The sequence below is a fragment of the Odontesthes bonariensis genome, chromosome 3 (genome assembly GCF_027942865.1).
Source record: "Odontesthes bonariensis isolate fOdoBon6 chromosome 3, fOdoBon6.hap1, whole genome shotgun sequence".
In the NCBI taxonomy this organism is placed as follows: Eukaryota; Metazoa; Chordata; class Actinopteri; order Atheriniformes; family Atherinopsidae; genus Odontesthes; species Odontesthes bonariensis.
In genome coordinates, this window is record NC_134508.1 from 12,956,718 (window position 1) to 12,983,260 (window position 26,543).

General features: G+C 42.3%; 1 protein-coding gene across 2 annotated transcripts in view; it reads left to right on the forward strand.

Moving 5' to 3' along the window:
- Nucleotides 1-1,133: 1,133 nt before the first annotated feature.
- Nucleotides 1,134-26,543, forward strand: part of cdh4 (cadherin 4, type 1, R-cadherin (retinal)) — a 216,047-nt gene continuing 190,637 nt past the window's right edge. For both annotated transcript variants that reach the window (XM_075460365.1, XM_075460366.1), the window contains exons 1-2: nucleotides 1,134-1,323; nucleotides 2,421-2,532. In XM_075460365.1, the coding sequence (XP_075316480.1) occupies nucleotides 1,270-1,323; nucleotides 2,421-2,532 (166 nt within the window). In that variant the 5' untranslated portion in view covers nucleotides 1,134-1,269. The remainder of the gene's footprint in view (nucleotides 1,324-2,420; nucleotides 2,533-26,543) is intronic.

Below are 26,543 nucleotides of genomic sequence, written 5' to 3' on the forward strand. Positions count from 1 at the left end.
CAACCGTGCTACAACATGTATTTCTGAACAGCATGTCAGAATATCTACCAAAGTATGCCAAGACGTTTCATCTCAGTTCTACACTGTTGTTATTAGTCAAAGGTTCAAAAGCCAGTGTTTGATACCTCCCTGTACTGTCACAGTCTCCATAGCAAGGGAGGCTTGCATAATGTGAGCGCACCTTTGATGCAAAGGCAGGAATTTTGCAAGCATATGTTATATGTGCTATATAATGTTAAATTTGCTACTGTCAGGTCCACTTATTTTCCCGTGAGGTAAATAGTTATTTCAGCAGGACGATGCCTTATTCTGCTCAACTTTTAACAGCGTAGCTGCGTAGCTATGAAGCCTGTGTGCTTGACTGACCTACCTACAGCCCAGATCTGTGTCCTTTTGCATGGAGCAAGAGGAGAATCAGAAAGCAACAACCAGGGACAGCAAGAATGGACTCAACAATATCCTCTGTGCTTAATGCTTAAAGAGTGCGATGTAACATCATGGTAAACGTGCCTTTGTACAACCAAGTCTGTGTTAAATGAGGGTTCAGTTTTATTAACAAATTAAGTTTTTTATTTCGTTTTAGAAAATAAAACTTTGGGCCAAAAAAAAAAAAAAGATATAAAAAAACAATGGAAATATAGTTCTAGTAGATGATCACACAGGCTCCAGATACAATGTACTTTATTTTATTTGAGCCTTCATTCACAATCAGAGTTATATCTGTCAGTCTCATATCATAGCAGCTTTAATAAAAAGTTAATAAGGCGGCGGCTCTTGCTGTGCTTCTACCCTGGATCAGGGGCAGAGGGGGTAACTGGGGTGTGAAATAGACTCCAGTTAGCTGATGGACACATGAAAGGACTCGGATGGTTGGCTGTCACTCACACGGCCAGAACCGCCTCCGCTCCATCTGAAGTCAAAATATGAATCTAAATAGCCTGGAAAATGCATTTTCCACCAATAGATCCCTGAAGTGGCATCATCACAGGGAGTTATTCGGAGCGCAGACTGTGCACCGCTCCGCCTGCGGGGTAGGAGGAGGGGTCGTAGTGACGCTCTCATCCAATGGGGCATCGGCTTCCTCTGGACCGAGCGCAGCATCTCTGTCTCAGCGGCACTTTTGCACCAGACAAGTAGGGACGTTGTCTTAGTCAGCAGTCGAGGTGAAAACGAAGGAATCCGGGAATTACTGAGGTCTGTTGGACGAAGAAGACTCGTCGTTCCTCATTTTGTGTTTCTTTTAACTTCCAAACCGCGTGTTTTGCGAAGATGAACGTTGGCTGCGTCGTCCTGGCGTGCACCTTACTTGTGGGCGCATCTACGGTAAGATGAGTTGATTTCTTCTTGTGTGTTCGGCTCGCAGTACGGGGGAAGTGCTGCACTGCTGTAGTGCTTACTTAAGCTTTGCAGCGCGTCAACGGCTCACTTTGCCTCGCTGTGTTGCGCCACCGCCAACACGATGAGACGCAATTGACCTTAACGCGGTGCATTTTGTGGTCGAGAACATTTTGTGGTGGCAAAAAAAAAAAAAAAAAAAAGTCCCAGTCCCAGTACTCTGGGCGTTCGGCTCCCCGTCCTCTCGTCCAGATAAGCTGCAGTGCACTATTGCAGTGGACAGTGCTTTCTGGAGGGGCTTGTCGCTCTGTTGCCTGCCATTAACTTAATTTACGTACTGTAAATTCTGATTTCATTCCCTGTTTGCGATTACAGATTAACGAAGAAGAATAACTAAAAGAGAGAAAGGGAGAAAAAAAGAGATGGGGGTTGTATTTTATCTATTTTATTTCCTAAGTTAGGGACATTTTGAAAAAAATCAGTAAGTCGTACAGCTGATGCTCAGTCTGCTGTTTGTAATCACAGAACAAAGTTAAACATGTATTTAATTTATAAACCAGAACTTGCTGCCATGAATCAGGTGAGTCGCTGTGAGTAGATTCTCCCTTCAATGCTGTGAGCTCGAAGCTGTGCTTAAACATCAGCAAAATATGTTGTTACATTTTAACACTTACAACCGTCAAACTTCCCTCTCGAGCCTTTCAGCCTTACCTAGTACCTACTGTGATGTTGCCTGCAATCAGCATTTGCTCCCCTATAATAAATGATCATGGCGTGGTCATTATGATGTTAATGCTGAGATTTCTGATGATGATCACCATCCTTATGATAATTTATTCCATCTTTGTGCAGCATTTAAGGACCTCTTGTGAGACTTTACAGCGATTCAGGGCAGGTGTCTTTGTGGATATTCCACACGGTGACCCACCCCAGTGCATCATGCTGTGGTCTGAATCAAATCACTCATTGAGACAAGGGAGACCGTGAGGTTCAAGAGCCTGAAATGGGTGTTAGATCGGCTTGTGACCTCAAGTCAGTTTGTCAGTGCTTAACAGACTTCTTTTTTTTTTTTTCAATCTTCTCAGGGTGGTAAGGCAGGCCAGCCCCAAAAACCTTCTTGCAGACCCGGCTTCTCCCAGAACTTCTACACGGTGATCGTCTCGAGAGATGTACTGCACGGCCAGAGCATCCTCAAAGGTAAGCCTGCAGCTGCTGGGTCTCATTTTTTCCTCTCCACAGATCCGTCCCCAGCCTTATAACGTGAATAGGTGTGTGTCTCTACTTTGGTGCAAAAGTGTCCGTGGCCCCTTAAAGGTCAGAACGTGTGAACTTCAGCTGTGGCTGTGCAGACACACTAACAGCAGCTCTATTTAAACAGAAGCAGAATTCGGAAGTTGCAACAAAAAAAAAAAAGAAAAGAAGAAATCAAGTGATGTGACAGCAGGTGTGGGATGTTCAAGTTTCACTGATGAATGAACACCAAGATTATGCAGACTGTTGTAAAAATGAGCCATAATTCATTTTTGGATTGACTTGGCAATAAGCTCTCTGAGCAGGCAAATTTAAATAGTCTCTTCTTCTCTCTGCATGTTGCTGCTTGAAGCCCCTTTAAACTTTCACTTTATTTACAGTGCTCATCGCAGTGGATATTCCGGGACTTTTATGATTCTTTTATATTTCTCGGGGGAATTCACTTTGGCGTTTCTCACTCCATTACTTTTCAGTTTGGGTGGCGTACCGCACCTGCTGCGAGCTTTATCCCCAGTCATGTGAAATCATGCCAGAGCTCCTTCAGCATGTCGCTTCTGTTTGCTGGTGAATTGCCGCTCTAATGAAAATGAATCCGCCCCCCCCACCCTCCAGCCTCATTCAATTGTTCTTGTTTTGCATAATTGACTGATAAAGAACACCTCGAACGCTCGCTAGATGTGCTTTTATACCAAAGACCACATTATAAGTACATCCTTAAACCCTTTAGATAATAAAATGGCCACTGGGATGAGGCGAGAGGAAGGCTTAGAGTTATTCCCACAGTGTCGGGCTCTGTTATGATATATTAAAAAAAAATATCCCCAGTATTTAGGATGTTTCATATGTCCTTCCTGTCTTCCTTTCTTCATACTGGACTCCACAACAGCATACAGTAAGGCAAGCTCTCCCCTGACACCTGGCCTTTACTGCCAAATATTTGCCTATTGTTCGTGAATTGCGATTTGCTAGAAGGAAATGACATTCTTATTGTAACAGCTGTTCTTTTTTCCTTCTGCAAGCACAACAATGGAATTATTATTTTTCTATTTAAGAAGCTGACAAGGACAGTGCAGCCTGTCAGTGCCTGGAGGGGATCAGGGTTACTGCGTGTTTGAAAATGGGTTTACTGATCCAAACAATGTTAACAGAGGTTGATGAATCCAGACAGATAACATATGTTTTGTCCACCTCTGTGCTGCATGCACATGTGCCTCTTGGGGATGCTGCACACATATATGGCATGTCTCGGTGTACCTATTAGTGGCTAATGCTTCAGTTTATAAAAATGTCACCACAGCGCTCGGCTGGATCCATTTGATTATCCTATGTGATATCGCACCAGCTTTGATCCCATAATAACTTTGCTCCTAGTTTCTCTGAGTCTCTGTTTGCTCTTTGCAAAAATCAATCAGAGAGCCTCTCTGTCCTCCCCACTGGCTATTCAAAGAGATATGGGCTCCAGCAGCTTAAGTCGTCCTGCGGTGATTAATGTGCATTGGCTAGCCTTATTGGAGGTCTGTTTTCTATACAGTGAAACACATAAGTGGGAAGAAGCTTTTATTACTGACACCACAATATGTATAACCTGAAACTGTCACTTTCCAAGAAAATGAATGGGCCAAGGATGAAATGAGGGAGGGGTCTTGCATGCACCAGATCTGCAGAGGGATTTGCTGGACTGCTGTTGGCCGTGGTTGTTGTCTCCCTTGAGAGATGGACAGTGAGGGATGGGGAAAGAAGAAAGAAGCAGAAAGCTCTGGTCCAGCAGGTGCAGTGTGAACCAGGCTTCTGTCTCCAGTCTGTGGACCTCACCTCTTTTCATGCTGAGGTGGAGGGGAGCAGTTGCTCTGCTTTTGATTCACTGTTTTAATGGTGTGTGGGTAGTTTAGAAGCGGCAATGGGATACTTTTGACGTCAGATTCATTAACACCAACCATGGTTAATTAAAGGTGTTAGAAATGTTGTCTCTGATACAGCTGCGGCATACGCCTGGTTGTCACGCTGTGTGTCTGCCTCATCAACCTCTGTGTGTGTTATAAGGGCCATAGTGGTGTTGGATTACGCTTTCCGTTACTACCGGCAGTTATTCAAGACACACATAGTGATGAGAAATATTTGAATGTGTGTCACCTCCAAGGACCCTGATGTTTTTTATTTAATATATTTCAACATGGACTGAAAAATAATTGGAGAGACAGCAAACTTTAAATCTTACTTTACATCTAAATGAACGTACATTACATTTCAGCCCTTGCATACAAGCTAGTCAGTGCTGAATATTCTAAGTATCTCTGTCAACTGCTCTATAATTAAGTTTTAAATCTATGTCTGTGGTGACTGTGGTGAAAATAGAGGAAGAAAAACAACAGATGCTGTGGACTTCCGCAACAGGAACTTTGAGAGGACTCTTCTTAAGGACTAACTTTTATCTCTTGCCATATTTGGAATTTTACCTGATATCTGGGAAGATGCTGGTGGTGAGTCATGACTCATGTGCATTCCTTTTTAGCTGCCTCAGACCGGATACAGCCATCGAGTTGCGTTATTTCAATCATTCGGTCAGATTCAGTTTGCAAAGTAGTTTACATTTCCCCAGATGTGTGTGAAGTCCTCTTTAAAACAGCCTAAAACCATTTCAAGCAAGCATATAAACCTTTTTATTGCATTAGTGGAATTTCTTTCGATCTTTACTCTTTGCATTCACCATTTCTTATTCATATCTTAAAAACGCAAGCAAAAAATGGCCATCAAAACCAAGCTAATTGCCCCATCTGTAGGGCTGAGACATCACCGAAAGACTTCATGTGCAGCAGCAGTTCTGCTAGAACGTGGAGACCCAACGCCTTACTAAGACAATGAATGTTGACTTTGATTTCATTCGTTGTTTTGTTCATTGTTCAAAGTTTAAAGCCACGGGCCATTAGGGCAGCTTTACCTGCACTTATATCTGCATTAAAAGTTAACAAGCTATTAGGGAGGGGAATTTCACAGCAGATTATAGATCCCATAATTCTTTCTTTGCTGGTTAAACACCCATCTGGCCAGTCGGTCACCCTATATCCAAAAAAACGCCACGTCACTGAGTGAGTCAGAGAACTGTGCTCTCTTCTTAGACTGTGTCATATGTTGTGTCCTTTTAACAGCAAAACTTTGAAAAATGAAAATGTTAGGAACCACTGTTATTTCAAAACCTAAACTGCTTTTCACTCTGCTGTAACAAAAAAAGACACCTACAGGAGACATGTGATGTAAAAAAAAAAACAGTATATAATCTTTAGTTATTACAATGCAGCATTATAAGAAGCTGTTATGATACTTTATTCTTGCTATTTTCTGTCCCCCGCCCCTGTAGGTGAAATTAAATGTCTGCTAAAATATTGAAAGGTCATTTTAGAGTTGTAATGCATCATTCAGTGCTCCCGCTGGTCAATCTTCACTGGCTTTATAGGTTAAAAAGGCTGTTATGGTTTTGCGGTTGACCATACAAGACCTTTGTTTAACTAACTCACAAATCTCTGACCTGCTGCAAAGTTCCGCTGAATAAAATCATCCCATGCTCCCATGGTAATGTTTGTTTGGGAGCCGGGTCAGGATTGGAGGCGAGGGCTTTAGCGCATAGGCGAGCAAACAGCCAGGCCTTAAGTCATGGTCCGTGCAGATTCCCGCTGCGGGCAGATAAGCCACGAAAAGAAATATTCCAGTGATTGCACATCGCTGTGTAAACTTACCTCCTCGCTCCGAGAGCCTGAACAGACACCTAGGAGCACAAACACGAGGATGTGACCTCAGCGCAGAAGACATTGATTTGCCGCTCAGACAGGGTAGTGTCTCTTTAAGTTGCTGTCAATGCATATTTGAAAATACAACGGTGATGAGCTTCACCTTTTGCCTCTCGCCGGGCCTGAAAGACAGGAAACGGCAACATTGTGTGTGATTTATCCGCTTGTCTGAATAGATATTTTCCTTTATGCTGCCCAGATTGTGTTACATAGAAAATAGCTTTATATGGAAAGGAAGCTATATTTCTGAAGGGTGGATTTTTTTTTTTCAATGAATGGGTTAGAAATGCAGAGAGGGCCACAAGAGGGTTTCACCCTGTAATTCAGTATCTTTATTTAAAGTCTGAGCCCTTCCATTGTGAGCCTGCACTGTCCTTTGGAAAACAATGGGCTTGTTTTCTTTTCCAGTCCCCGTGTTGTCTCTTGAATCTAATGAGAACGACCTGCTCTATGAAAACATAATCCACAATTGGATTTTTTTTTTAGCTACCCTCATCCCTGGGCTTTTTAATTTCAGAGTGGCTCTTGCAGTGCATAAAGTGAAAAAATTAAACGCACTGCACTGTAATCTAAAAGATTAATTTAAGAGGAATGCCGCCTTCATCGGCTAAACGCTTTCAGCATGGCGTTCCCGTTGTTTAATTCTATCTCTAAAAGTTACACATACAGAATGACTTGTAACATGACCCCAATTAGACTCCAGCAGAAAAATCTGGCAAAGAGCCATATCTGCTTTGAAACAGCCAGCCTGGCGTTTACTGTGCTGTGGAGAACTTCTGACTCGTAACCTACTATCTGAAGTGACAGGGCTTTCATAAGTGCGTCCAGACCTAAGAACTGGGAGCGTGGGGGGGGATTATGTTCCCAGGCATTTGATAAGCGGGATGCCATTTTCCTTCTGACTCATGAACGTCTCTCTTGTCCTCCAGAGAGTCTTTCATCTCAGCAGCCAGGACCTGCAGTCTGTGGCGAGCTGATAGAATACAGGTACAGAAGATGAGCCACATCATTTTTCTTTATCTTGTCTGCCTTCTTACCAAGCCAAGCTACGCTCCTATATCCCTCAAACTCCCCTACAACGTCACATACATGCGGAGCCAATTCCATCAAGGAAGCCACCCAAGATATAGCACATTCCACAGCACTGTGCTTTTCATTCTGTTGTGTCGTCTTTTTCTCTGTGCTGGTAGTACGTTGAAAAAAAAAAAAAGAAAAAAAGAAAAAAGAGGTTTTGATGGAAGGGAAACTGGCTGTCAGCAGGAATGTTATTGTCATGGCTTCCGTGTGACTTTTATTAGTATTAGTACGCTGATCTCCACTGTGCTCCTCTGGCAGAGTGCTGGTGTTAGCTGTCTGATGGTCGGTCACCGGGTCTCGCCATGTACTTTCATGGAGTTTCATTGCAACAAACATAGTTTAATTTCCCTCCCCCATGGTGCGCGCATGGAGACAGACATGATTCATCTTGTGCTCCTTGTATTTAAACGGCGATAAGCTGTCGGAGAGAAACCCATTGTCTGAGAGTCCTGCTGCTTTTTAATAGCACAGTGCACCATGTGTGTTTGCACTCTGTTGGGTGAGATTACTCTTTATATCTACATTTCCTGACGAAATGGAGGTAGGCTAATTGTGCCCTAACTTCTGACCTTCACGCAGAGCTAACCACGATATTATCAGACCTCAGATAGCATCTCCAAGAGCTGGTGGCTGTGTGTTGAATCATAGAGTGATTATAAGGAAAAGGGGAGAAATAGTCTGTTCTGATGGTGTTAGCCAAAAAGAAGTCCTTGGCAAGGGATTAACGGATAAGAAAGAGGACGATGTTGGATGAGGTACTAGAGACTTTACTACTGTATTTTGAGAGCTGAGACGAGGGCAGCTTTAGAGGAAAACATAAGTGGATGAAATCTCAAGTGGTGTTTCCGAATTCTCAGAAATTGTCTCCTAATTACGTTTTATCCCTCCTCAGAGATGCCTTTCTTTACATGTATGATCAAAGAAGGTTGCAGAAAGCCGTTTTTGAGGAAGAATACCACCATCATCACTTATGACCTTGTATTTTGTGAATGTTATGTGCATTTGTTATTGGAAACCTTTTGCAATCGACCGCCCTCTCTCCCAATCAATGTGTATTAGTACTTTGCATCTCTTTGCGCTGTAACGATCTTTGGCCTTGATTAAGACTCTATTGGCTTTTTTTGTTGCAGTGCAGAAATGAACCATTATTCCCCAGTAGGAGACCTCTGTTTCACCTTTTAGCTGCAAGTGTAACCCAGCTCATTACACAGGCTCTTCCCCCTCATATAGGCCTGCAGGATTTACATGTATCAGAATACCAATCAGGTCTTCGGCATTGAAGTGCTGTTTCTGCAGCGCAAATTGTTCACTTGCATGCAAATCTGCTTGTTTGTATTGTCATCGACAAGAGCCCACTTCAGTGGATGATTGGATAGATAAGAACTATTGCAATTGCTTGAAAAAAGTCCCAAATCATTTTAGCTATTGTAATCCAGAAAAGTATACTGAAGTATAAAGAAATAAAATGCATTTAAACACCCACCACCGTTTGTCAAAAAATTGTGACTTTTGAAAGTTGCTGTTAGTTTTGAGTCACATCGAGCTGCATTCTTCGAAGAAGTGAAAAACACTGTGAAATAAGAAGCCAGAATTCACACATTCTGTCATAATTTTCACCGAATGATCATCATTACTAAGAGCATTATTAATAATGAAACGATAGCTATCAACTAATTCATATTTGCTTTTTGAAATTTGTTTAGTCTCCTTTTATATTGGCATTTGAATTATACCCCAAATTGTAGGTATGAAATATTAAAAATTGCACAAATTCCCTAATTTATAATCAATAATATCTTAATTTCACCAGTTTAGATCATAAGTGTATTATCACCACAATATCAGTGTTCTGTCTCTCGCATGTCATAGTTGCTGGTGACAATGCTGGTCTATCGTGACACCCCAAACATAGACTCCCAATATTCTGTGGCTGTCCTTTGTCACACTGTACATGCACGTCTTTTGGCTCTTGTGTAAGTCTGTAATTATTCTGGAGTGGATTACGGAAGAAGATTCACAATTCCTCATCTATTTAGACCCTCTCCAGGATTCCAAGGAGTTACTGTCGTGAAGAAGAGGAAGAAACCCACGTCAGGAGGAGATTGAGGCACTGCGCCGTGCACTTATACGCATGACACTTTAAGGACGTCTAAACGTGTGGATTTTTGGAATCCATCGTGTGCATATTTTACATAACTTGTTTACTCAGCAGTGAGCTAAGGGACTCTCCGCCTACCCCGGCTGCCCTGTCGCTCAGCTTTTCCTCCTTATTTTACTCCCCCACCCCACCCACCCCCATTTTTCTTCCAGATTCAGGGGCTCAAAGTGACATATCGCTTCTCACTTTGCTGATGAATTACAGCCAGGCGGTTTGACCTTGTTCTGCCTCTTGACCTCACATGTTCTCCAGCACTCATATCCTCAGTTTGCGGCGATGGAGGAGATGAGAAACATGGCCCAATCAAAATGATTTACGTTTGGCTTGACTCAACACATAGATCCTCCTAAGCTGCTGCTAAATGCATCTCCAGAGGGCCACTCTGTATTGCGCTGTACAGCCATTTTTGAAGCCACGGGGCTTTTGCTACTCTATCGCCTTAATTAAAAGACTGCACTGTCAAGACGCCTTTGTTCTACAAATTCTAATATCAAAAGAAGTCCCTCGCCAGAAAAGGGCTTGTGTTCTGCGTTGTCCTCAGGATTAATCCAGCGTGGTGTCTATATTTGATCAGGGCGCCCGCGTGCTCTCGTTTTCACCACTTTTTCTCGTTCATTTTTGTTTAACGCGTAAGCCCACAGTTATTTATATATAAAGACAGAATATTTGGTGTGCATTTGCATATGTGCATGTGTGTTTGTAGGCAGTGCTCCATCCAGAGGGTGATTATCTTAAATGGAGAAATTAAAGGATTACAAACCAGCCCGGTAATCCAGCTGTCAATCTCACGGCTCATTAGTACACAAAGAGAGGGATGAGGGAGAGGCTGAGATACACAGCGCACTGAGAGAGGTGGTGGTGGGGAGTGGGAGAGTGGCATACCTGTTTACAGCGGTAAATAATTCAAAACTTCCATTACTAAAATAGAGAAAATTCATTTCAATGTAGATGCTGATAGAAAATTTCCTCCATTTAAAAAAAACACATTTTGATTAAAATTTGACCAAGATTCAATTGTTTAAATTCTGACTTGAAGATTAATAATGATGTTAGATTTTAACCTCCAATCTTGTTTTATTATATTCAGTGTGGAGGTTGTAAATTCCTTGTGTTTTCTCTTTAAACTGTCGTTTCTGCAGTCTTACATGGAGCTTAAATCCCTGCTCACAGAGCAGGAAAGTAAATATCACATTACAGACCTTGTTAAGTTCACTGTTAGCTCGGTACAAAATACTCTCACTGGCAATTCATCACATACCAATTGGTTGGTGGACAAGATTTCAATCCCTGGCTCCTCCTTTAGCATCTTGTTTCCACATGGAGGGAAGCGATAACACGTATTGAAACATAGTCTGCATTAGAAGGTTGGAGGGCTTTGTTTTTGGGTTCAGTTCTTGTTTGGTCAGGTTTAGGCACCAACACTAGGGCCCTCATTTATCAAACTTGCGTAAGACGAAAAACATGCGTAGGTCGTGTGTACGTTCTTTTCTGCGCAAAGGTTGGCATTTATCAAATCCATCGTGAGCGCAGGAAAGATGAAATCGCCACGACAGGTCTGAAGCCGTGTACGCACTTTTCCATTTTGACTTGCGGTGACTGCAATAGCATACATAAATAGCAGCGTCACTAGTGCGTGCCTCATGAGTCGCAACAAATCCCTTGGTTAAAATTACAGACTTATCACTTCAAAGAAGGCCCATGTTTTATTTGATTTCAACATAAATATAAACATAAACGCAAATTAAATAAATAAAAAAATTAAACAAGTACAACTCTGTAATTGGAAGAGTGATGGCTCATTATTCAACCGCCTATTTAAGAGGTGATTCTAGCGGCGCGGTAATGGCGAAACGATGGCAGATCTGGGTTTGTTAGAGGACCTGAACGCGCGCATCAGGCGCGAGAGAGTGTTCCGGGACCGGCAGGATTTCTTTCGGGAAAATGATGAGTGGCTTATGAGCCGTACAGGAGAGGCGCTTTAACACTGCGCATACGCAAAGACGTAGCTCCGATCAGGCCAGCCACCCTCTCCTCCAAGGCACTCAAATCCAAACCTGGATCGGAGCTCCCCCCCCCCCCCCCCCCCACCCTGTTTGTGATATGCTGCGTCGGAGAGCTGCAAATTTCATATCGGACCACTTCTTCCTGATCTTACTGGAGAAATAGTAAAACATCGTTCAATTTTAGATTTCATTTAATCTGGAGTTTATCACATTTTATTGACCATCACAGTAGGGGAAAATACATAACTCGTCCGGTCTGCGATTTACATCACCAACGCTGTTGACAGCCGTCCCAGCTGTCAACAGCGTTTCTTTGCCGCCTTTCGTCTATCCATGTCGCAAATTCTAGAGGTGCGGCCTCTCAACCCCCTTTTGTAGAAGGCGTGGTTAGGATCATTACGATGGATTTTGGCCGCCGGATTTATCAACAGCCGCTTGGTTTTACGATGGGATTGGTGTGGTACGCATGTTCTGTAAATCTCACTTGAGCCTCTGCGTACGACGAGTTCTCCGCTCATATCAACGATGCTTTCTACGACGGCTTGATAAATGAGGGCCTATGTGTTTAGGTTTATGAAAGCATTTTGGTTGGTGTTAAAATACACCCTATTTTACAAAATACATCATAAGACGGATACAAAAATCTGAATGGTTATGGCTCACATATTTTGATATTCATACCTCAATTTTTTCGTCACGCTTCCCTACAGAAACAACAACTTTCGGATACGCTACCATCTCACACTACTATGGATACTGGACAAATATGTTGGAAACGTGGATGGCTTCTTCTCCCTTTCTTTGGTTCCTGTGGTGATGAGTTTTTAATTTCCTGAAAAACACTAAATAAATTATGATGACTCATCCTGCACTGCTGGGCAAGCACTAATCTTTCATCCAATGACACGCTGTCCCAAAAATTTAAATTTCAGTGCTGATACAGAATTATGGGTGGCACCTGCTCAGGCAAGCAGAGCTGACCAATCGGAGCAGTCTTGGCTTGAAGAGAGATGCCACTTCATTTGTTTCTGTTTTGAATTTAAGTGTGCAAAGATGTGGGAACAAATAGTGCTCTGCTGTTGATGCTTTAGATAGAAAATGACAACACAGCAACATTTAAACTATGTGTGAAATGGTTTTCTAGCACCTTATTAGCCTAGCCTTGGTTCTACAAAGAGTATGTAGAGCTTTGTCTTCACACCAATAAACATATCAGGGGCATTTTGGGATTGAATTGCCGACCTTTTGGTTGGAAGGTGAGCACTCTTCCAGCTGGCCACAGCCAACCCAGTAACAGTGTGCGAGTCTGTGTGTGCTGGAGATTAGCCTCAGTGTTGAAGGCTATACAGCATCTCCACCACTTTTCACCAGGCTTTGGGGCACATAAAAGAAGCAGTTTGGGAAACGATGACGCCGTAAAAGAAAATAGAAACACAAATCCTGACTCCATCATGGAACGAAGAGGGGAAATTGCATCTCCCGTGGCGGCGCCGTTTTTGGATTTGATTGTATCAATTTGCTGTCTATTTTGATCTAAAAAGTGAGCTTTGTGCAGGCCTATTTGTTCCATCACAGCCACTTGTGGATGCCCAGTGCTGGGAACTATTCCTTGTGCAGCTTCCCTTGTTTGATTTGAAAGTCCCTATTTAGTTGCTGTTTATTTATTTAATCATTCATTTATATTTAATGTCAGAATAGAGTTTGCCGTTAGGATTTCAGTTTGATTTCTAGGAAAATTTCTCTGACTTTAACTTCGCTTTTAATGGGTCCCCATGTAGTAGAGACGGAGATGGACGCTTCAGAGCAGCATGTGATCTGTGAGGTTCCTGTGAGGGACGCTTCTGCTTTACTTGCTGTATCTGCTCCACCCTTCGAGCATTGACCGGCCTGCTTTGGGAACTTGGTCGTTTCCGCTGACAGCCTGTTTGACAGAGCTCATTCTGGCCAGGATTCAGATGGCTGATTTGAAAATCACACTATGGAACCATATTCTGTCCTGTTGTGATGCAGATTTGTTTGTGGGAGGCAGACAAATCTGCAAATATGCTTTCCTGACCAGAATAAACAGAAGACAGTCTGCTGTAGAATTCTAATGCAACTTAATCTATTCTGCTTCCTGTTCCCTCTCTATGCCAACTTTAATGTCACAGAGGAATTAAACACGTCTTTGTTTTTATTGCTCACTTTGCTTTCTCTCCATGAACACGTTATCTCAGCTGTCTGTCTGTCTGTCTGATTTTCTCCTACAGAATCAGAGCCAGCTAATCAGGCTTTTACTGCTTTCCTTTGTGAATTCAGCTTCTGAAAACGTATTTATCTGATTTTATATTTAGAACTCCATTCATTCTGTCAGAGCAGGTCTCATACACAGCTTGTACATTCACACGCTGGAATATACTTTGAACACTTCAGCAGAGGTTAATTCATCGTAACAGAGGCCCCCTGTAGGTATCAGCACAAATGTTAAATGTGCTATTAAACTATTAGCTTTGACCTCCTCGTGGTTTTCTTTCACTTTATAATCACACACCTTCAGGCCTGCAGGTGAATTTGCTCTTCATCTCCTCTGGAGAACAAGCATACATTTAAGCCTGGGGCGGGGTTTGATTTTTTAAAAAATCTGATTGAGCTGTCGATCGACTGCTTTTTGACATTTTTGTGCTATGTTTAAAGGGACATAAAGCAAATACCCGTCTGAAGGTGGTAACCATCGGCTATCAAAAGTCAGAAACCCCCATGAAACATCATTACTGTGCTAAAGATGTCTCAGTCCAACACACACACGTCTTTTGTTGGCCGTGGATGACAAGGTGGAGTTTTTCAGTATGCCTAAGCTTTATGTTTGGCTTTTTCTTCCTTTTGTAGAAAGAATCTGATCATTTGCGGCAGCACAGAGGAAAATCCGTGATTGAGAACAATTTTTTCTTTCTTTCTTTTTTCCAAATATGGGCGTAAATCAATAGAGCTCTCCTATTTGCTGGCAACATGCACTGCAGACACGCTGGTGGCATCGATCACAGTTTCAGTAGAATCACAGTTTTCCTCCCCTGCTTCACTCGGTCTTGCGGTGCGCCTCTCTTCTCCTCTCCTTCCCCTTTTCCTGTCTCTTTTCTCTCTGTAGCCTCGTTTAGGTTTTCAGATAAAAGTAATGGCCCTGAGAACCAGCAGAGAGGAGGAGGGATAGAGGAGAAAAGGTTGGCGGTGTTGGTGACAGACATTGTGCTTTGCACCGCAGCCCAGCAGTAAGACAATAAGACTAACTGTGTCCCGTGGGAATCGAAGCCTTCTTATTGCCAAAAGCAGCAATTTAGCTGGGGTAAAAGAAAATCGGATACAGTTATATTACTGTGTCATCATGATTACAGCCACCACAGGGCTGCGGTGGAGTGAATGATGGCTGTTCCATCCAGGCGTCTATTTAAATGCAGTGTCAAGTTTATAGCTGTGTAAACCAGTCTAACATCCAGGCTAATCCACATGATGACACGTCAGAGCTGCCACAGATAAGTGAAAGATGTTACTGCATCATGTCTGCTGGATGGAGTTTGTTGCGCGTTTGTGTTGCTGGGCCTGTTTGTTAAAAGCACAGAGATTATTAAGAAGTTGGAATTTGCATACAGTAGCTCTAGAAATGTCACATTTTGATTTGCAGCCTACAGTTACGAGCTGAGCAGGCTCTCGTCCTTTCAAATCTACTTCAGCTGATTTCTGAACGGGGGAGGTGGAAAGCTTTGAGCTGCACTCTGAAAGTATCATTACGAAGCTGAGATTTAATGTCCTGGTCGAGTTCACTCTGCTGCCCTGCAGTGGGCTCACCTGTCATGAGTAAACATTCACCAGCCACAGATAACCGGCGTGTCTCCTGATTTAGCATGATGATTCACAGCTTGATTTGCATTCCTGTTATGCTTTTCCAGCATTATAATAAACTACTGAAGTACCATCAGGCGCTTTGACCTCAGCTATGTTATTTTTAACAAATAGCTATTCATGCTTGGGTTAGGTTCAGGGCCTGTAGCTCATTATTGTAGAGCTAAGGTGGATGTTGGCAACAAAACAAGGCCCTCTTGCAACTTCAGGCCCTGCAGCATGCCAGATGAAATACGAGGAGGAGTCGGAGGAAGGCCTGAACATCAACATTACATTTGTCGCTGAGGAACAATTTACACGGACAGTGACTGTATTGAATGGCCTTATTGTTACTGCATGAAAAAAATTGTTGAAAAGTATAAAAAGAGAAGACAGACATTACTGAGGTGGGGCAGAGTGATGGTTTTCCTTTTTTTCGTGCTAACCTGAGGTAACTGCAGCTTACAACCAGACATTTTAGTTGTAGAATAGTCCTGAACCTGCTGAATATCTCTCTCCACTTTGGTTTTTGAGATAGACAAAGCCACTTCTTCATCCTCTGGAATATCTATATCTATATATAAATCTATACTCTGCCTCATTCACTCTTAATCTATTTGACTCACACCAGAAAATTGGCTGTTATCGTCACACAAAAAGAGCAAATAAAAAGAAACTTTGGACTGAATAGCTGAAACCTTTTTAAGTGTGAAATACCTTGCACTTAAATAAATAGTTGTGTGGGTTGAATGAAGTCCAAATTATCCATCTGTATTTGCATTCGGCACATATAGTACATGGTGGTTGGACCTGTATACCAACAGCTAAACTTGGCAAATTAGCATGAGTCCATAACAAGCACAGACGGAAGCGACCGGTTCTGCCAGTGATCTACTAACATCTAACTGTGAACTCTGTAGACCAACATACCCATCTCATTTCAGTAATGACCAAAGCAGGCTACCAAGACCTGGTTCATGAGTGTTGGAATAACCAGCAGACCTGCTGATTGTCAGCCATCTGGGATTTACTAACAACACACGTACCCGTCTGTTTCTTGCATGGACATTACATGAGCTTGAAGGGATTACTAACTCATCAACGCCCAATGTGTTGTCACAAGAAAAATATGGAAGGCTTGTTTTTTACTTTCCTAATAGCTAGCTATGACTATGCATGCCTACTGTCATTCGTCATTCATTTCTCATAATAAACACTCATTCTAGAAACCAAGGCATGTAAGTATTAACCTATCTGGAGACCTGCTCTGGAATCTAGTCTGGAATTTAAGTAGATTTCTTACAGAGCTTCCTGGTTATTTTGGGTATATTCTGAATAGGACATCGCAAATAAATATGCATACCTACCTACAGAATCCAGATCTTGACATTCTCATCTCATCTCCTCTCATCTGGTTTAAGTATCTTTTTTTGTAAAGGCAGACGTTAACATTGTTTGGTATGGTACACATGAATAGATTGCATTTTTCCAACTAGTATTTGGATTTTTTTAGGTTGTTAATGTGTAATTCATCTCGCTATCTATAAATCTAATTGCACTTTCCTCTCACATTCCAAAAGAATCCGCACTCCTTCGGTTCTTTGCTGTGCATCTTTGTTGCCGCTGATATCGCCGCCACATCAAAGTGCTCAAATGCACGCTTCGGTACATTTTGTTGCCAAAATCTTTGCCCCACTTTTCCACATTGCCATGGCGATGCGTCCCATGACAGTTATTTTACCAGCTCAAGAAACGCCACACGTGTTTTGATGCTATTGGGGGTACCCTCTGCATTGAAAGTCGACACAGTGAGCTCTGGACCAAGCGTGAGTATGTGACGAGTTGGTAAGGAGAAACTACTATCCTAGTATCCTACTCCAGTCCGCTTCTCCAAACTGCCCATAAATAAATGCTACGCATAACACCACTTCACAGAAATTTAATTACCCCTTCAAGGCCCTGTGTTTTGGATTTCATACCATTGTTGATATAATTTGGACAAGGCATGTTTGTTTCTCTTCTCACCACATGTGAACACACACAGCCACACAGGACTACATTTGCCAAAATGCTCACTACATGCATTTCAATTCTAATTGACAACGTGTCAGCAAAATCTTTGCATTCATTTCTAAGCTGCCAACAGTGGGGAAAATGCAAATCAGTAGATACCGTTGTCTTGTTAATAGGCATTAACAGAGAGGGTGCCAAAATGTAAGCTGTACCCTGCAAGTACTGGAAGATGCTGTTTGCAGAATATCCTCTTCATCATTAACACCCTTGATATGTAGAAAACTACATCTTGTCACAAGTTTTTTTAATAGCATCCTAGAAGAACTGGAGACATTACAGATGTGCAGACAAAATTTCATATTAATGAATTGAGTCACAGTTATAATGACTTGTAAAGCTGCAAATTGGATGAAGCCACAACACTGGAACTACACAATCATCACGCACACAAACAGAGAGCGAGACAGGATCATTTTATTTCCTGGTGTAATTCTATCAACCAAAGACATCATCAGGAACGGGTCGCACATGGATCAGTGACCCTCAGGCTCCTCTCCCTTTCCCTCTGTTTTTATTTCCTCCCTTTCTTCTCTGTGGAAGACTTTACATCCAATTTGCACTCCTCTCTGATCCTCCAGTGCCATCTCTCTCAGCTTCAGTGTTTTCACCTGCCTGAAGCTCTGCGTGAACTTCTCCTCGCACTCTGGAGATTGTGTCTGTCGTTCCAGGGAGAAATGGAGCAACAAAAAAGGGATAAGATGTTGACGGCGAATGTCCCTTTCCAGTATTTTACAGAACATATGATACATGGCATACTCTATATGTAGTTGTCTGTGTGTGCGTGCTTGCATGTGTGCTCCTCTCCCTTATTTCCAACAAGCTTACCACACACCACCTCAAATCAGAAGCAAGGCCCTTGCAGGCTGCATTCTAAATAATCTGAAGGCTAGAGGCAAAGCAACATGAATTTCAATGAATTATTAAAGAAGATTATTTATTTACTTCCTCCACACGCTGAACCACCTAGCTGGCAAATCTACATAGCATTGTGTCAAACCTGTAGCACATACTGTATGTATAATTTACTTTCACGACTCGATATTTTCTTTCGAATGTTGAACTTCCTCTATTCTCTGCACACATCTTTGGGAATGGACCCTGTGGACTTTGAGTTGTGCAACTCTGAAATTCTAATGGAGTTTGATAGTACAGTGCAATGCACTTATCTTCATGAAGACAGTAAATTTGAAGCGACAGTTTGCACAATTTGTTTTGTGGCCATCATACGGTGCCGCTGAATTTTGCTTAGTTTTGGATTAACGATATTGTGTGAATCAAGTGATACTGTGTGGTGGGTGTGAGTTTGAGCCAAATGTATGTCTGGATGTGTGTGTCAGACCGTGTCAGCTGTGGGAGAAAGAGATGAATAAGCGAGCAGAGGACTGGAGACCTGCCAGCCTGTGAGACTCCGACGCACTGCAGATGAGCCAAACCTCCATCCGTTCACATGGAGCCCTTCGTGGCCGGGTGACGACTTCCTTCCGCCATCAGTGTGCTTGTAGATTTGTCACCATTTTTTTTTTCTCTCCACACACTTTTGCTGTTTTTACGAACTTATTAAGCTTGCGACCAAACCTCGTGAGCTTGCTTTCATTTTGAAGCTTTAATGAGAAAAAGTTATTGCTTCCGTGTCAGTGAACCATATGTATTTATAAAACTCTGCCTTGAGTCATTAACAGCACAGCAGGCATCAAACATGGCACCTTAATGAATTAAAAAAAAAGAAAGAAATAACGGCCCACGTATAAACCGAAGCATAGTTTGTGAGCTATGCAGACAACACAGAGACGAAATGTACATCAAGATGAATAAGGTAGCACCACCATTCCTGCAGTTTTGAGCGATGAGCAAGCGGTTATTTTATTTCCATCCATCCACTATGATTTGTAGCATCTGGGTGGTCTAAGACAACAACAAACCACCAAGATTTCAGTAATGGAGGATCCAAGAGGGCAGTTACACTCCAACAAGAGCCTCTTAATAATGCTGCCACAGGGGCAATATGTGCCTAGTAACAATGATAGAGAGCAGATAGATTGGGTTTTTATGGAACTGATCAGTTAATGAATAGACCACTCTGGGAAAATACACATAACTAAGATGTGTTACACAGGCTTCGTTCACCTTAAATTCTACCAGTCAGACACAGAAACCTTATCTTTTTACAAGGATTTATGCCTGCCGACAGCTTTACTGTTATACTATGGAAGCTGTTTCTGCACTGACATAATGTGTGCTCACACATATATTTTAAATATAGCCAATGAACAATCCGCAGTATGTCTGTGTTGTGATACGGATAACATTTCATTTGAAGTTGTATTCATGCACACACTCAAATATATATTCAATGTATATATATGCATATTCAAGTGGAAAAAGACAAAAGTTCAGAAAAATTTGCTTTCTCTTGGTTGGGGATCCAGAAGCCATTTTTTTCCACTGGGAGGAAAAATAAAAAAGCCAAAGATGCCCTCCCACACAAAAGGGAAAGGCAAACCTGTGTTCAACTGTTGCTGAACAGTAGCATATGGCTGCGGCAGTGAAATTTTTATGTATCACTGTAACACAAAAGCATCGTCTCATACAAGAGACACTTTGAATTCCAAAAGGTCTAGTTGTTATGCCATCACAAGAAACATATATAGAAAACCAACAGACAACAAAACACAGCTGTGAGCTTCTCTGCTTCATTTGTTGAATGAATAAAAGATTAAATCCATTGAATGTGACCGTGTTAACAGTTGGGCTGCCATAGAAACTTATGTCTGATTGTTTTTTTGTTTTTTCTGCGTACGACAAAGCTGTAAATAGTTATTTTTTTCAGTTTTCACTTTAGATATGCAAGGCTAATGGTCACGCAGAACCGGTTTAACTTGAAAGTTGAAAGATTTGAATGGTTTAGATGCCAGAAATATAGTTATGGATCCACGTGTTTATCATGGCTGTCTCACGTTTGTTTGAGTATGTTTCGCATTTCACAAGCTGAATGTGAAGGTAACTGGAATGAGGCAGCATAGGGCAGAAATTGAACTGATCTAGGATCTTGGGGTCAGCAGCGGTAAAACTGAAAACAAGCTTGTAGGGAAAGTCCCAAATTACTCGCATCATTCAGATGAATGTTTTCCGCTGTACAGTGACTCTTATGCTTGTCATAATAGCTGACAAGAGACCAGCACCATTTTGGAAACATCTCTGCATTGAGGAAAATATTAAAGAAAGGGAGAATATCCTCAGTAGTGGCAAAGAAAGGCTGTTAAAAGACATTCATTTAAAAAGATTAAAAAAAATTGTGTGACTATATTACCAGAAACTGATTGTTCTTTCTTGTGATGGCCACAATACTCACTTTTAATCAAAGCTTCTTGAACCGTCCTCTGCCCCTGCGCTGTGTTCAAGAGACGAAAAAACACACATGATTGTCGAGTTCTGCGCAGCAGGTGCAGAGCAGACCTGTGACCTCCACCTTTTTCAGACCAGTCGAGCTAACAGGGTTCGTGCCAACATCTTTTCCCCATGTGCGGTGTGAAGTGGAGTGGAACCACAGGAAGTAGTTTGGTGTGTAAGCTTGGTGGTACATCTGACAGTGCTGAGGTCTGGTAGGGGCCTCCCATGGGGGCTTTACCTCAGAGCTACTTGCTCCTGAATGTTTCTTTGAAACGCGGGGGGAAGTTAAGTGCTGACAGGGGTGTACGATATAATGGCCTCCTCAGGTTATGTTATGTTGGAGGAAAAACTGTGCTGCATTGTCATATGTAGTCTTGTAGATTTTGTTGAATCAAATCCAGCCGAGCAGAGCTGAGTGCTGCAGAGCTCAGGTTACACAGCCAACATAGTCATCAGAGAAATGGTATTATTCAAGCCAGCAGTGCGCTGATGCGCTCTGACATGAGGATATGCGAGGGAAGGTGCATTAAAAATCTCACAGGGCACCTCCCTTTCATCACATGGCTGCACGCTGCACCATTCACAGCAGGGTCTAAACAGAACAAGGCTGCACTGATGACATGCTGTCGAGTAGAAACCGGGTGAAGAGTTGAGCTGGGCTAACATAGAGAGACAGCAACACTGTGCCCGCTGCTCTCTGCATGTCTGCGACAGTCCCAGTCTCTTTCAAAGTCTTTCTTTGGGTACATTTAGCTTTCTCCATCTCCTCAACCTAATAATTTTTCTTTCCGCTCCCCTCTTTGACATTTAGCTTTCTCTTCATTACTCACCCTCTCTGCGAACACTCTTTGGTGTGGTCGCTTGTCTAGCTTGCGTTGAACCTTCCTGTAAAGCCTATTTTATTTGTTTTACTGAATCAAGGCCACAGCAGCGTGCTCTGACAGGACTGTCCATCATGCTCGGCCAAGTGATTGATTTCAGATCGGCTTCAGGAGACTTGGCAGTTAGAAAACAAACACAAACCAACTGTGTGCGCACTACACGCTTCTGAAGCGTCTCACGCACATCAACATCCTTTCCCCCTGCGATAGTTGACATCAAGGTAAAAACCGAACGGTGGAAGTTGAATAATTGAATCTGTCTCGCCTACTGTTTTATTGAGATGAAGCATTTTCCTGCCTGTTTCTCTGCTTTTACATGTGAGTACTCGCAGTAAAAGCCCTTTTATTCACACCTATTTAGATTAGGCTCCATCAGCCCATTAGCATGGATGCTGGGTCCCCTTGGCAGGAGCTCTACCTCTGACATCCAACTCAATCATTTATGCTGGCCAGTGCCAGTGTCCGGGTCCAGCACGAAAAGATGGCACATTGGTAGAGGGGGGCGGCAGCCTGCTCCTCAGATGTCCTTAAATCAGCACAGTTTTAGATAAATCCCATGTCTTGTGTCGGGCAATACTTCCTTACAGCTCTCTAAATCAGATGATATTGATTCATCAAACCCTCTCAGCGTCAGGAAACTGCCTCGGCTACCTCTGTTTGATAACTACATGTGTGAAATGGGATCCAAACTGCACTGCAGTTTGCTTCCATTTACACAGGGGGCTCCTTGGATGTCAGCCTCTAACTGTGAGATCTCACAAGGATGTTAAAGTAAGATGTTGGGCTCATTCAGTAGGACTGCAATGACAAGTATGCACAGTAGATATATATCTATGTTGATCGATCACGATACATAGAATTTGATAATGTGTGTAAAAGTGTGCTGTGATTTGACATATTGGTTGTTTATGAATAGGACAGGCTGTTTGCTTTGTCTGTGGATCGACTGAAAATGTCAAATACTTCTCACAGTGATCAACATAAATCTAATTCATAATCTAATTTTGCCAGCTTTTTATCCCTTAGCCCTATAAAGGGGGCATTAAGGTTGAGAGTCAGGGGCGCACGGGAGGCATATCCCAAACACTGTCAACATTTTTTTCTAATTCATATCCTTCCTCCTTTCTTTCTAATTTCTAAGGCAAACTTTATCATTTCATGTGCAATTTTAATCAGAATTTCTGAGACAAGTAAAAGTTAAGTGTTAATCAAAAGCATTGGAAAAATAATAATGGCTCCAGTTGAATCAAACCCATAACTTTCAAAGGAAGCTGATTCCTCATAATTCACTGGCAGCCCTTTAAGGTTAAGTACCTTGAACCTGAATTTTTTTCAGAATTACATTCAAATGTGCTACGAAGGGACAACAAGGTTTAGCTTCATATTTAATTGCGCCATGCGACGTGAATTCCCTTTTCGGTTTCTTCACTGAAATACCTCTTAATGTGACATTTGGACCATCGAATGTTTCATCTTCGTTTAAAGGAGTTGGGTTTGACATGATTAAACTGCGATAGTCATTCTCTGTGTTCTTAGGTCGGTTAGTATCTGGGAACTGTTGAAACAGAGAGATAGTGGAATGCCAATTCCTTCTAGGATGAAACATCAGTAACTGAGCACTAAATCATTACCCTTTAAATGAATCGGAGCCGAACTGTTTTTCCTGCTTATTTTCTCGAACAACCGAATCACTTCTCATCAACTCTGGCAAGTCTGCGAGAGAGGCAGTTAGTGAGGGAATGAGTGGATGAGAGGGGGGCAGGGAGGGAGGTAATGAAATTCCCACGTGGCTTGTCCATCCTCGAGCTCAACGCATTAATGAATGAGCACAACTCGCCCGTCACTCTGGAATTGAAGCACGCACACAACAATGGTCCTTTGCCTGACGAGGAGCAGAGTGCAGGAGGGCATCAATTTGCTTCTCCTCTCCCACAGAGCTTGGCATTCAGCAGAGCGTTCCTTATTCAGAGACGGCAAAATAAAAACTAGCGCCATCTGCTCCATCTCCCCTTGCCACCCGCCACAAAGCAGATGATTATCAACTGGAGGCTGCTTTGCTTCAGCGAAGCACTGGAGCATCGCAGCGAGCAACCAAAATATCAACTGTCTGAATTTGGAAACTTTTTGACAAGTTGCAGGCTTCCTGTTTTGCACTCAGATTCTCTATGACGGCTTGTTCTCTGCACACACGGTCCATTGACATTTTATGCAGTACAATAGATTTTGAAATGCCATGCATAACTCCATTTTATGTAACTTTGAATGCAGACTCTTGTTTTCTATATTGTGTGAAAAAATAGCATCGTCGTGAAGGGCCTCATTGCGTCTAGTAACAGTGAGCGCTTTGAATGCTGTTTTGCATCTTTCCCCTCTCTGTTAGCGCATACACAGCCAGGGGATAGCCAGAGACAATAGAGGATGCTAGAAATGGAGACCACGGGGGTCCATTCAAACCCTCCTGCGCCTGTCTTGATGGAAAGCATGTATCTCAGCAGGCTGCTGTGTCATGTGGTGTATAGCCAAGAGAGGAACACAAATAAAGCCCTAGCTGTGGTTACATGTGCAACCCCTGATTGCGGATGTTGTCTTTGAAGAGATTTTCAGCGTAGGTTACGGGCTTACAGGTAAGTCTGGTCTTATTTCCTAGTTTTCTTGTAATTGACGGATGTAACCAAAATACTCGACTGATAAGTGGATCGCTTATTCTTTAGTGTCGTTCAGATAGAATGCTGCAAAACCAATTACATACATGGATGAACTATACTGTTGCACAGAGTGAGATATTCTTTTATAGCCATGAACCTTAGCCTGGTATTTATATTCGGTGCATATACTGTTCATTACCCTGTTGCTATAAATATTTACCAGCTCTCATAATCTGGTGAAAATAGACTCTGGCAAATTACACTGTGCTCTCTTTGAGTGCTATAAAGAAAAGGATTGTATGTATTTCTCACCTCCTTCAACTTTGACAGGAAGAGGCTTGGAGCGGAGAGCCACAGACCAGCAGAGAATGTCAGAAACTGTTTTGATGGTTGGATGGAGTGTTTATTCCAAGCTTTTCACTGGATTTGTCTACATACAGCCCTGTGTTTTTTTTTTTTTATACCAGGACAAAAGAAAAAAAAAACACTGGTACTTATGTGTTACCTCTTCTTAAGGTTAAGCAAATACAACCTCAGATGAACAACAACACAACACATGTTCCACTGTGAAAAATAATCAGGACAGTTGCCTTAAACCCAGGAGTGAACGTACCAGCAAGTTCACCCCAAGGCCAGACTGTACAATACGCAGAGAAATTGCAAAAAACCCAAGAGCTACATCGCAGACTCTACAGGCCTCAGTTAGCATGTTTAAAGTTTGCAACAGTTTATTTAGAAGAAGACCATCTGGTTTGGATGGGTTGTCAGGGTTAAGCCTTTTCCCTTTAAAAAATGAGTTGCCACCACAGCTGAGGACAGATGAGACCAAAGTGGAGATGTTTGGTCATAACGCACAGCACAACAATTGAGGGAAAAAAAATAAAAAATAAAGTGAAAAAGATACAATCACAAATACCTGATGATTTGGGCTTGTTTTACAGACACAGGAACTGGGCAGCATACCAAAGTGTTCCTGAGTCAGATGTGAGGCCATCTATCTGACAGCTAAAGTTAGGCTGAAACTGGGTCATCAACAGGACAATGATCCAAACACAGCAGCAAATCTACAGAATGGCTGAAAAAGAAAAGAATCTAGGTGTTGCAATGGCCAAGGCAAAGTCCAAGTCAGTGCATGCAAATTGGGGGGGGGGGGCATATTTCCGCCACAGATGTAAGAGAACGATGACATCCATACAGAAAACAATTACTTTAAGTTATTGCAGCTAAAGGAAATTCTGCCGTTAGTTTTTCACACACTGACTCTTCAAATCTTTATTAGTTAAAAGACACATCTTAATATGAGATGTTGCCTTTTTATATCAACCTCGTTTTTTTTTTGTAGGAGGGTGTACTTTGTTTTACACAGCTGCAGAACACCAGTGTTGTGGCAGTCTCTTTGGAAATGATGGGTTATTGATTCATGTAAACAAATGTATTCATTCCCTCCCTCTCTCAGGCTGTTTATTATAGATAATAATACCCAACTACAATGAATCAGAAGAATTTCTCAGTGCAAACATTAATAATCACAACATCTGCTATTCTGGGGAATTCAGTATGAAAGCTTCCTTTTATAAGGAGATTTCGGCGTTGTCTTTGCTTTTCACCCTTACACTGTTTGTCCTGCCTGTCATTGTGCATTTATCGTCCATCCCATCATTGAATGAATTTTCCATTGTAAAAGCTCCCTCCCCTATGCCCTAATCCGATTTACAGCATATTTGTATGCCTTATAAAAGCTTTTAAGTCCGCCGCATGGCTTGGTTAGTCTGTTTTCTCACATCATAGATCAGGGAGAAGAGATGACAAGAGGACAGGGACAGACGGTGGAACGGAGAGATAGGAGAAGTGGGATGAAGACATGGGAGAAAATGTAATGCACCAAGGCAGTCTCGACGAGCAAAGGGGGAAAAAAGCAGCATACAGACAGGAGCAGCCACTGCTGCTGCTGTTTTTCCACCCAGACTGAGGAGCTTAAAGCTGAAAAGCTTAAGTAATGATTTCACTACCATTCATATGAAAAACGGAACCCATGTCAACACACAATAGAACACAGTGTAAAAGCAGTGTACATATCTGTGTTTGTGTACAAAAGATATGTACAC